At 34.8% G+C, this 11731-nt stretch overlaps 1 protein-coding gene across 7 annotated transcripts; it reads right to left on the bottom strand.

The window, feature by feature from the left end:
• Positions 1 to 2427: 2427 nt before the first annotated feature.
• LOC110033984 (E3 ubiquitin-protein ligase SDIR1) lies at positions 2428 to 8921 on the bottom strand. Of its 7 annotated transcripts, none has more exons than XM_020738184.1 (9): positions 8713 to 8921; positions 8390 to 8488; positions 8230 to 8287; positions 8068 to 8120; positions 7747 to 7969; positions 7250 to 7382; positions 6251 to 6314; positions 3757 to 3882; positions 2428 to 2832 (listed from the first exon to the last, which is right to left on the bottom strand). In XM_020738184.1, exons 2-9 carry the CDS (start codon positions 8465 to 8467, stop codon positions 2692 to 2694), a joined length of 876 nt encoding a protein of 291 aa, XP_020593843.1. In that variant the 5' UTR covers positions 8468 to 8488; positions 8713 to 8921; the 3' UTR covers positions 2428 to 2691. The 7 variants fall into 7 exon arrangements, with proteins under 7 accessions (XP_020593843.1, XP_020593844.1, XP_020593842.1 ...); XM_020738185.1 differs by having other exon boundaries at positions 8390 to 8484; XM_020738183.1 differs by having other exon boundaries at positions 2429 to 2832; positions 8390 to 8592; positions 8713 to 8920.
• Between the last annotated feature and the right edge of the window lie 2810 nt (positions 8922 to 11731).

Raw genomic sequence — 11731 nt, 5'->3', positions numbered from 1 at the left:
TAAATTATATATATATATATATATATAATAAAATTTAATTACTTGTAATTTTTTAAATTATAGATTTAATTGTAAAATATTATTATATCAATAATATTTTTAGTTTGGTTATCAATTATATATTTATTTTAATAATATGTGAATTGTAATTTAGAAAGAGATTTTTACCGTTAAAGAGAGTATCATAAAAGATTTTTCTTGTTGAGTTTTTATAGCCTTAAATGTAATGACTTCATTTTTTATAACTATCACATTGCAATTATCAATAACAATAATGTAAATTTTTGTGTTGCTATTATTTTCTTATTAATATGATTAAGTAAAAGCTCATCCTTAATTTTTAGGATCTACTTAGTTCTTCCATTTACAAAATTTGGGTTAATGCGCTCCTATCACTAATAATTATGTAGATGTTTAGTAAAGTTTAAAAATTTTTTAGTTCATAATCAACAAATTACTAGATATGATTAGAATTGCAAAATTTTTTATTAAATTTTTTATATGAATACCGATTGTCATTTTAAATTTTAACTCGTTTAAATTTTTGTTCATTTTTCATAAATAAATCTAAGTTTAAATATTGAAAAGGTTGAACAAATCAAACTTGAACAATATATAAAAGATCGACACAAGTTTAAGTCGAACATGAACAACATATAATTATACCAAACCAAATCTTAATAATGATATACTCGGCTCGGCATGATTACAGCCCTAGTGAGGGGTGGGTAAAACTTGGAGATATTAAATATTTGGGAATTTACATACACAGCATAATTTTTTTTATAAATTTAAATATATTTGATATGTAATTTTTAATATCTCTAATATATTAAAACAAAGGAATGCATTAGCATGTTTCTTTAAAAATCGTTAATTTTGAATTTTAATTTGTCTTTTGTGAATCACACCCCGAGAGTTAGAGTCAGATGAAAGAGATGAGGAGTGAGAGTAGAGTACACATTGAATTCACTGTTGCAAAAGTCGAGGGAGAGGCCTCTTTATTTGTATTTTTTGCTTGGGGATGTATATAGTACGATTACAAAAAAGAAGAAACAGTTATGAAAGTCGTTCTTAATGGGATTAAAGCGCTAATTATTTGAAAGAATTTCATGTCAAATTTGTAGTGCAATTTGAATTTCAATTATGACAGTGATCGGCAGACCGACTAGCTTTATATCAGTAGATTAAGACGACCGACCAAGTGGCGATTGTGCCCTTCGGCATGCTTGTCGGTCTGTCAAGGTGCCCGGCCGTGCGGCGATCTCTTTCGTTGTGGATCGGTCGGTCTCTTGCGATTGGGCACTCAGACGTGTGTCCTGGTCAGTTGGGATTGCAGGCTTGATCCTTCATTAGAGCCTTTCGCGAGACCGATCGAATTTTCCTTGCCAAGACGGTGGTAGGGCGCACTGTTTGCTTGACCTTCATTTGAGTCATCTCATGACTTTGAGATTCGAGTTGATATTTTTGGCGTCTAGAGTTAATATTAGTGATATTGTGAGTAAGAATTTAATATTTTCATGCCATTACAATACGACACATTTTAGGTGTTAGATCTTGAAATGTAGCAAAATTTGTGCTTTGTTTGTAAATCTAAACAAAATTTCCTTCTTATTAACAGCTCCTAAATTTTTAACAAGCAAATCTAAGTAGCTTCACTGAATGACAATATTGCTAATTATTAAATTTAGAAGATGCACGTACTTCACTGAATGACAATAATGCTTGCCACAATACTAATTATGATAAAATGAAAAATCTTGCTCTAGCTTTCTTATTCATGGCAGTAAGAACTGTGTGAATTTAAATTGCAAGATTCAGCTAGCTTTATCATTTACATCCATCCCCAATTTGAAAATCAAGTTGCCTACACGAGGTGTTGGCTCCCCCATGCTACCACCAAAAAATTCAACATGCACTTCTTATCATTAACTTTAAAATTTGAGCTGTTGTTCTCATCATATTGTTGTATTTTTAAAGAGTTTATATCCCATAAAATGTCTTCAAATAGATAGATTTTTTATACAATATCAAGAGAAATATTTTTGGTAATCCACGGCAAGATTCAGTTTTTTTGAAGGTGTTGGCTCCCCCATGCTACCACCAAAAAATCCAACATGCACTTCTTATCATTAACTTTAAAATTTGAGCTGTTGTTCTCATCATATTGTTGTAATTTTTTTCAAGAGTTTATATCCCATAAAATGTCTTCAAATAGGTAGGTTTTTTATACAATATCAAGAGATATATTTTTGGTAATCCACGGCAAGATTCAGTTATTATATTATTTTTTTTCAGTCAAAATAAATATAAAAAGTACTGAAGATTTTTTTCAAGAGTTTATATCCCATAAAATGTCTTCAAATAGGTAGGTTTTTTATACAATATCAAGAGATATATTTTTGGTAATCCACGGCAAGATTCAGTTTTTTTATTATTTTTTTTCAGTCAAAATAAATATAAAAAGTACTGAAGCTCCAATAAACCGTTTGGTTAAAACTGTGCAAGGCCGGGCATAAAAGCAGCAGTATAGTTCAAGCACGTCTATGGAGCACTATAGTTCAAATAGTATGCGTAAACTACTATACAGTGGAGGTCAAAAACATGCTTCCATGGAGCACCCAATAACAATATTGAATCAATTCTTCTGCAATCATGGAGTGTGTGTTCTCGGTAAGTTTTCCAACGGTACTAAACCAAAGAAGAAGCATCCATTTCACCAGCATCAGTGCCGCCGCTGCTGCCGTTGTGCCCCACACCACCAGCTCTGTGCTTGCAGACAGGGCAAGTTCCTTGCTGTCTCAGCCATGGATCTATGCAGCTTGCATGAAACTACACCAGTAAGGAAATACAAGTAAGCTTCAAACTCCATGAGTTTTAATTGGGTTAGAAAGGAAGAGAAAAGAGAAATTTACTTACATACCACATAATTCTTATGTATTTACAATTATAACACACAAACCTTGATGTCATAAACCTATGCATGAAGAGATGTATTTCACTTTCAAAAAGTTAATCATAGTGGTCTTTTGATGTGAAAGATTAATGAATCTCGATATGATTGTTTAGGTGATAGATATGTAATACATAAGAATTGCGTGGTATGTATGTAAATGTCCCCCCTGGATATATATATATATATATATATATTCTCGTCATGTTTGATAGTACTTGTTTTGTATTAAATTTTTGGGCAAAACCAATTTGACTAGAATTTTTTGTTTACTATTTTTAAAAACTAATCGAGTTATTTTTTAAAACACTAAAATATGGCTTTTATGTATGTTTATTGTTCAAAAACTATAAATCGACTTATATGCTGCCGTTGTGCCCCACAAACACCTCCACCTTCTTCCAAATCCCCAAATAAATCGACTTACATGTCAGTCAATAACAATAAAAACAAAAATAACATAGATTTGCATGCATATCACTCTATTCCTAGGTATTATCATATCCAACATCTAATCTTCAAATTTTAATACATACCATACCACCTATCCTAAGCGAGAAAATGTGTATTCCACTTTTCAAAAGTTAAAATGAGGGTATTTTTTATGTGATATGAAAGATTTGGGTGCTATAAATGTAAAATGTAAAATTTTCGTGGTATGTATGTAAGTGCCACAAAACTAATAATTTATTCATCAGAAGGTACAAAATAATGAACCATCATTGCGGTTAATTGCAAGAAAGTACAAAAAATTGTGTAAAAATACGATTATCTTTGAATAAAAAACAGCAAAAGAATAAAACCTGATGCAAGCAGGGTAAACTTCTTATCAATTCTCCAGCAACAACTTGCTCCAAGCATACACTGCATGTTAGTTCGTCGTCTGAGTTCCTCATAGTTCCATCTGCCTTAGAGTTTTCTTGCTTTTTCTGGAAATAGGAAATAAATTTTAATCAACAAAAAACCAAATGAGAAAAAATGTTATTGCTTAGTGCAGTAAAGTTCAACAAAACAAAAGAGTTGAAGAGTTACATAAATATTACCCAATTCTTATATATTTACATGTCTAACACCCAAACTTCAATTTTTACATATATATGATGACCAAGAAGTGCATCCATTTCACCATCCATATTGTGTTTTTATAAAGGTTGTGGTGCTTCTTGATATGTAATAGATATAGATACAAGTGATGGGTAAAGCAAAAGTGCGAGATAAAGAAAATAATTGAACAAAGGAGAGTACAAATGACGAGTTTACCTCCTTAAAAGTGAGAGAGATCTGTTGGATGCTTGGTAGAATTCAACAATATGGTGGTAACTACTATCATGAATCAAGGTAGAGGGAAACAAAAGCATCCCAGTAAAGAGGCGAGGAATAGAGAAACTTGAGAGAGTTTATAAAGGAAAAGGAATAGACGAAGGGCAGAACTCAGAGAGAGTAAAAAGAAAAGGGTAGTCAAACTAAAGGTTAAGTACTAATTTGAAGCTGTAATTAGCCAGGTGGCGAATAAGAATGACAAGAGCGGATTGCATTAGCTTCCCAACAAAACCAAAATTGTGCAATTTCCATGAGAAATAAAGAAGTTACACCCAATTCAACCAAAAGAGATTGAACCCATCACCATAAAATAGAGATTGGATCTGATCGTCAAACTCACTTGATTGGAGTCCGATTTTGGGGTGGCCGGGCCTACAAGAACCATCTCGGTATTTTGGACAACGATGTTGTTCAATTGATAAAATGAATGATAAATTTATGTTTTTATATGGGTATTCATTTGATGTGATTTTCAAGCATAAAAATTTTCACATGTTCCATTTCTTAAAAAAATTAAACTTCTAGTTTTCCTGTCACTATTAAACTCTTAGATGATCAAGTCATCATCAAGTTTGACCTTGATGTCAGATTGACACTTATCCGATCGAACATGTTTTCGTGATGATCATCAAAGTTCTCGAATATTTGTGGGTTAAACTGCTTCGGATACTTAGGGTATCATGTTGTGTGTCACGTGATGAGTCTATTGAGGCATGAACATTACACTTGCTTGACCATTTTCTTATCTTAGCATAGCTCATTGAGCATTTTTTACCACAACATCATCATATGACCTATCGCAACATCTTTTTTCCCATTCCTATTTACCACTCCCAATGAAAGCAAAAGCTCATTATTATGCCTTTAAAGTATCTCAACTGTATAGATTTTCCATTGAAAACAAACAATAAATTTTAAATTCCATATCAAACACATCAAAACTCACGCCATCAATTTTGGAACACATAATCATGCTTAAATGACTCCCTCTCTTCTTTTGGCGTTTAGGCAACCTATTGCTAAAGTCTATGTATTCCCCTCTTCACTTTCTACGAGTAATGTTGATGGTTGAATGAAATTTGCTTTCATTTAGTAAATTGCACTTCTTGAGTGCTTTCCACCCTAAGTGGAGGACCATTAAGTATGATTTTACAACGCTTGATAATGACTTCAAATGAGTATTCACTCTATTACTGATGGTTATTCATATAATATGATATAAACAATAATAAGTTAAATATTTTGGTACCTAAGCTCCTAAAAATCCTCTGAAATTAAAATTTCACAATACTTATCTATTAATTTATAAACTTGTTAAGCACATTTCAAAAAAATATCTATTTATATATTTTTTTCACTTATGTTCAACAACTATTTGAAGCTGCTCAGCTAGTCTCTAGCACCCTAATCTAATTAGAATGATTTTTGAAGAACTATATTGCAAATAATTATATTGCACCATTATTTTATTGCATCAAATTGAGCCATCATAAACTTAAGGTATAGAACGGAGCTTGAAATGTAAGATACTAAAAGTATGCAGAAAAAACTCAAATGTCAAGCTCTAATACAACAACAACAAGTCTTTGTCCCACTAAGTGGTGTTGGCCACACATAAGTTCTAATTTACAAATAAATAAATCCTTCGTTATTATTGCTGAGGGTTCCATTAAGTGATTAAAAAACAATATGATAAAATATTTCAGTTAGGAATGATAACTTATTCTTTACTAAAAGAGGAAACATATAAATATTAAAATATTGCATATTTAAAGAAACAGAGGTGTTTCTATTTACAATTATACAACCAAATCATGATGAGCACAACTACTTAACTTCCATACACAATGATTTGTTAAATTCATAATGATTTGGTTATATCATGTGCAAATAAATCAGATCTATAGTTCCTTTTAAAAACTTATCTGTTAGTTTTATAAATAAATAAAAAAGGCAGTGATATCAAAGAAATGCTACCTCGGAAGAAGATCCTAGAGAAGATGATGATTTTTGCTGTGAAGTTCCATCAATGCTGACAAAACTGAAACAAAATCAAGAAATTAGAATATATATCTCAAAAAAAAAAGGCAATCCAATTCAAAAGAAAGCAATGGACCCAACTTCACCAATTTCATTGAGAAACCAAATTTACAAGCAAAAATAATAGCACACATAAGCTTAGAAGCATAAATGCTTCCTAGTTAATCATAAATGATACAAAATATATCCTTAATAAAAAAAATATTTTATATCCATGAGATTCTAATAAATGATCCATATACTCTTATGTGGGTCAATGTTTTTAAAATCGCACTTGAGCAAAACAAAACGAAAAGCAATACGACATCGAAGCGTGCTCAAAGCACAATAGTTAATTTGTAGGTTTTTTCACAGTTTTTTAAGCTTTAAATTATTGCATAAAACTATTAGAAATTATTTAAACTTTTAATTTATAGATCCACCCTCAATATTTGCCTTCAAGTTAAGTATTGCACCGCACTTTTTTTATTTTATATCAATACTTTATAATTAATAATTATTAATGAATTTATTTATACATTTAAAATTTTTATATAGCCTATCAGCGCTTTGGTTAAAAAAAGTGCCGCTTCGCTCTATGCTCCACACATTGAAGTAAAAATAAAGCTATGCACGCTTTGCACTTTGATAGCACTGATGCGGGTAGTTAGACAAATGACCAGATTAAATGGTTCCCTTTATGCCAACTCATCAAAGATTTATAAGTTGTTTCAATTATTTCAGTCTTACACTATCTGATAATCACTCAAAATTCTGTAACATCAACATTTCATACCTTGCAAATTTTGGAGAAAATACAATCAAATGCAGAATACTTTCTTCAAAAAAATTACTTAAACTATTATTTGCATCACCAGAGGCATATTATAACATATCTATATCATCAAATTACACCCATGCATGATAGAATGCAAAAAAAAATTACATTTTGCTTACCTATGTCTTGAAGATGCGGATCCTTGGCGTGATTTTCCCTTATACTTGTGAACGGGAAGTGCGTTGATCTCTTCATCACTCATAGAAGGAATTTCAGGGCTATCAGCATCAAGTGCTCTTAAAGCATCATAATCTATGCAAAACAATATATATATATATGGAAGATTTATGTACATACCACTCAATTATTATGTACTTACAAATCTAACACCAAAACCTCTATCTTTACAAATATGTCACCTTACCTAAGCATAAAAAGGTATATTACACTATTAAAAGTTCAAATGGTCGTATTTTTTAAGTGATATGAACAATTTGGATGGTATAAATGTAAAATACAAAGTTTAGGTGTTAGATATGTAAAGAAATAGAAACTGAATGGTTTGCACATAAATGCCCCTTATATATACAAATCAAACCATAAAAAGATGATGTTTTTGAAAGGGAAGCCTATGACAAAACTAAAACAAATGAGAGTATCGCAAACCAGATCATACCTAAATCATCAAAATCCCTATCAAGTAGAGACAATTGAAGTCGAAGACTCTCCAACCTTCCTCTATTAGACAAAGCAATAGACGAAGGAAAATGAAGCCGCAATTCAGTATGTCCAAGCAAGCCACTGGCGGCCATCGCATGCGCCTGAGCTTGAAGTTGCTGGCAGGTTGCATACATCCTTAATGCAGTAGCCATTAGAAAAATCCCCAAAACCAACCAAAGCTACGAAAAGATAAAATATGCTCAATCATGAAACCATGTAAACCCAATCTTTTCAACATCAGTAAGGAAAATAACAATTCAACACCCTTAAGACATACCAAGAAATTTGGAGACATCTGATGTGAGTTCAGTATCAAAAACAACAAAATAACTGTCCAATCATCAAAGTCAAAGTAGTTATTAATTAATAAGACATATAATTGATATAAAAAAAGGGCTTTTGATTTCTGATCTCAAAAGTTAAAAGAGAAAAACAATACCGGTGATGAGAAAAACCATGGAATTGGAATTGGCAGGCCGAACACCTGGTTGCATCCTCTGTTAAAAAGAATAAAATAATTAATAAGATGATCCCAAGATATATTCTTGCATGAATAACAATAAACATCAAAAACAATCAGTGCCTAACAATTAGGTTACCATGACGCGCCTCTCGGGGAGAAAGCCTGGGAATCCGGTTTCAATGTCTCCTCTGCTTCCACGAAAAACGAAACTCATTTTCTCAGCTTCTCTCGCTAATTGTTGCCTCGGCAAAAATAAAACAATTCAAAATCCGAAGCTTCTGCGACGAATTAAACCCAAAATACCCCTGAGACCAACAAAACCCGATCTTGTGCGTGGAACTATTGTAATGTGACAAATCTAAAAGAACTAGAAGTGCCCGAAAAACAAAAGACGTAGATCTTGAAAAAAGAAACCCTAGAATCGAAAACGATGCTGGGATAAAGAAGGAAATCACTTACACGGTGCAGGGCTAGCGGACTTTCGCTGCAAGGAAGGTTTGATGGTAGCAAATTGAGAACCCTTCCCCTGCTCGATCGATAAATAAAATGAGAAGAAGGGCACGGCTTGGAAACAGGTGAGCTGCAAAATTCGAGCAGATAAAAAGAAGCCTCCAGTACACGATCAGGTGTCCCGCGGGAAAGTTTTAAGCATTCTTGTAACGAACTATTCACATTGCTCGCGGCTCGTACTTTAAACGGCAATGGCCCATTGTAGCCTGCTCCCAGGCGGGCCACACTTACACTTCTGGCCTAATTCATGATTCAAAAGCAACGATCTTTTTTTAAAATGATTGTTGCAGGTATTGGAAGCATTACATTTGGTTCACTCTTTAGTCACACTTCTATGGCCTCTGGATCTCTTCTTAGTGGTCACGTCTCTACGACCCCTAAACCATTGTCTTGGGTCATGCATCTACAACCCCTAAACTCATTCTTAGGTCATGCCTCTACGGCCCCTAAACCTACTTTTCTGAGTCATGTTTTTACGACCCCTGAACTCATTCCTAGGTCACGCCTATACGACCACTGAACCTACCGGTCATGATCATGTCTCTACGGTCTCTGAACCACTTTTCGGGTCATGTCTCTATGGCCTCTGAACTCGCTGTCGGAATTGGATGTAAGTCCCTTGTGCATTCTTCCCTATCCCCCTAAGAGTGGATATGACTCTTGTGGTTTTTCCTTCCTAGGGTACCTGGCTCTTTTTAGCCGCTTAGGTCGTGTTGGTCACCTACTAACCTAAATCTGATAAAAAAATTGAGCAGGTTCCAACAAGTGCATTGTGTTTTAGGTGTGCAACATACTTGTTCGGAGTCCTTTGTTGGCATCAATTTTTTATGTCACAATGTTGGATGTTCGATCGAGCACTATGAAACATTGTTTGATGCATATGTTGACTTTTGTAGTGCAAAACATTCATTTGAGATTATTCGGCATGTGTTGAGGGGCATGTAGCCATAACCATCTTGCGAGGCTTTGGTTTTCGCGAAGACCAGTCAGCATTTTGCAAGTCAGAAGACTTCAATTGGATCGACAAATATTATTTGTCACGCCAAGCACAAAAATGGTTCAAATTGGTTCGTCCACCGACGAGCTTGTTTGAATGACACCGGACGACAAAACGAATAACACAAGTATGTCAGAATGTCAATTTTACCTAGAGATGACATATGTTTTGCTACAACTTCGTGTGCGAGCAAAAAATGTGTGAATTGTCATTTTGGTATGATCGTCAAAAAAGTTGTCCGGACGACCTCAAATAACAAAACAAATCGCGGGAGTGCGTCCAAAAAGTCAATTTCATTTAGAGGACATTCATTTCGTTATGATTGCACTTTGAGCTAAAAACACGCAAATCAAGGTGTTTTAAATAATTAATAATATTATTAATAAAATTAAAAATTTTAAAAAAAATCCCTCTTAAATCAATGCACACCAGCACCCTTCTCCTGATGGCGTGCTCTAGGGTTTTCTCGTGAAAACACCGACTCCTTAAGTTGCGGAGAGGGGCACGGCTACCTTCCGCAGTTCGCGATTTCGCTAGACTGCCCACCGGCATCGCACCTGTCGCCGGCACCACCTCTCCGCTGGTGCCCTTTTCTTGTGCATCTTCCTCGATTACACCCTTTCCCCCTCTCTTCGCGGCACCTAGTGCGAATCTGATCGGCTCGTCGACACCTCTTCTCGTTGGAAGCCCTATCGTCGACATCCCTCTCCTACAGTCAGACTCAATCGTCTGGGCCTCCTCTATGTGACATTCCTCTAGCTGGTCCTTTCCCCTTTGAGGCGACGCTCTAGGAGGTCGATCCCGAACCTCCCTCTCGGTTCACCGCATGATACAAAACTCCCATTTTCTTTTCCTATGTTTCGAGCTGCTCCTACCCGGAACCATGGATGCAAATGGGTGGAAGGGTTCTAGATTTTTCATGTGGTGATGCCCTAGTTTTTGGGGAGTCTCTAGCGACCTTTCGCATATTCCCGTCTGACCGTCTCGTGAAGGTATGTATCGGTCTTATTTTCCTATGTGATAATTATTTATTTTGGATACTTGCATACATCATTTGTCTCTTTCTATTGATTCACAAGTATTGTGAGGTACACGACCCGTGGTCGTACTAATGCTGAAGCGAGCTTGGAGAATGCAAAGTGAACGCATCTGCAACCTTCATGGTGGTGAGATTTTTCTAAAACTCCTAGTCAACCTTAGGGTTAGTGGTGTTTATGTGTGTGGGTTTTATCACCCACACGAGGTGCATGCGCCAACGTGATCCTGCGCCACGACATGTCTATGTGATGGATCGTTGGTCTTCATAGAGCAAGCCTTTATGTTAGGAGTTTTCATACGTGGTCAGATACCCTCCGTAGAGTCGAGTGTCTCCCCTTTGTTGTGAGCCTTAACACAAGTCTTGATGAGCTAGGGTCTCTCACTCCTCTTACTCTGGATTCCACAGTTTTACTTGGAGAACTTGGGCGGTCGGACTTGGCAAAGCAAGAGAAGCTTTGTAGCTAGCTTGCTTTTGCGAAGTCTAAAGAAGTTCATGAAATAGGAAAAAGCTTTTTAGCTAGCCCATTTCACGACGTCGTGGAGAATTTCCCTTCATAAATCCAGGGAGAAACCCCCTGGAGTCGAGTTTGCTTGGGGAGGAATTAGAGATAAGTGGTATTTACTTATTGAAGTTTGTATGACTTTGCTTTTATATATAAATTCTAAGTTTTGTAGTATCTTCTCCACGAGTTCTGAGTAGTTTTCTCTATCTTTCTCCTTGTCTTGAAATTTTGTGAAATGGTGATTTGAATTGGTTGTGTCATGAGAATGTTAAAGAAGTTATGATGATCTTTTCACTTCAATCTTAATTTACTTTCAATCTGGTCAATTGATTTGTTAAAATATGTTGAGTTTTACAACTAAAGTGAATATTACATCCAAGATTTAGGGAGGTCAAAGTCCTTAAAGGTTTGGTGCAAATAAATAAGGAAA

Source organism: Phalaenopsis equestris, unplaced genomic scaffold (genome assembly GCF_001263595.1).
Source record: "Phalaenopsis equestris unplaced genomic scaffold, ASM126359v1 Scaffold001314, whole genome shotgun sequence".
Taxonomy (NCBI): domain Eukaryota; kingdom Viridiplantae; phylum Streptophyta; class Magnoliopsida; order Asparagales; family Orchidaceae; genus Phalaenopsis; species Phalaenopsis equestris.
This window is presented reverse-complemented; position numbering and strand designations above follow the sequence as displayed.

Coding starts and splice junctions, on each gene's coding strand:
- LOC110033984 (XM_020738184.1), bottom strand. CDS start 8,467: ATGAGTTTCGTTTTTCGTGGAAGCAGAGGAGACATTGAAACCGGATTC. Junction 8,121..8,229: donor CATGGTTTTTCTCATCACCG/GTATTGTTTTTC, acceptor ATGATTGGACAG/TTATTTTGTTGTTTTTGATA. Junction 6,315..7,249: donor TCCGCATCTTCAAGACATAG/GTAAGCAAAATG, acceptor ATTTTGTTTCAG/TTTTGTCAGCATTGATGGAA.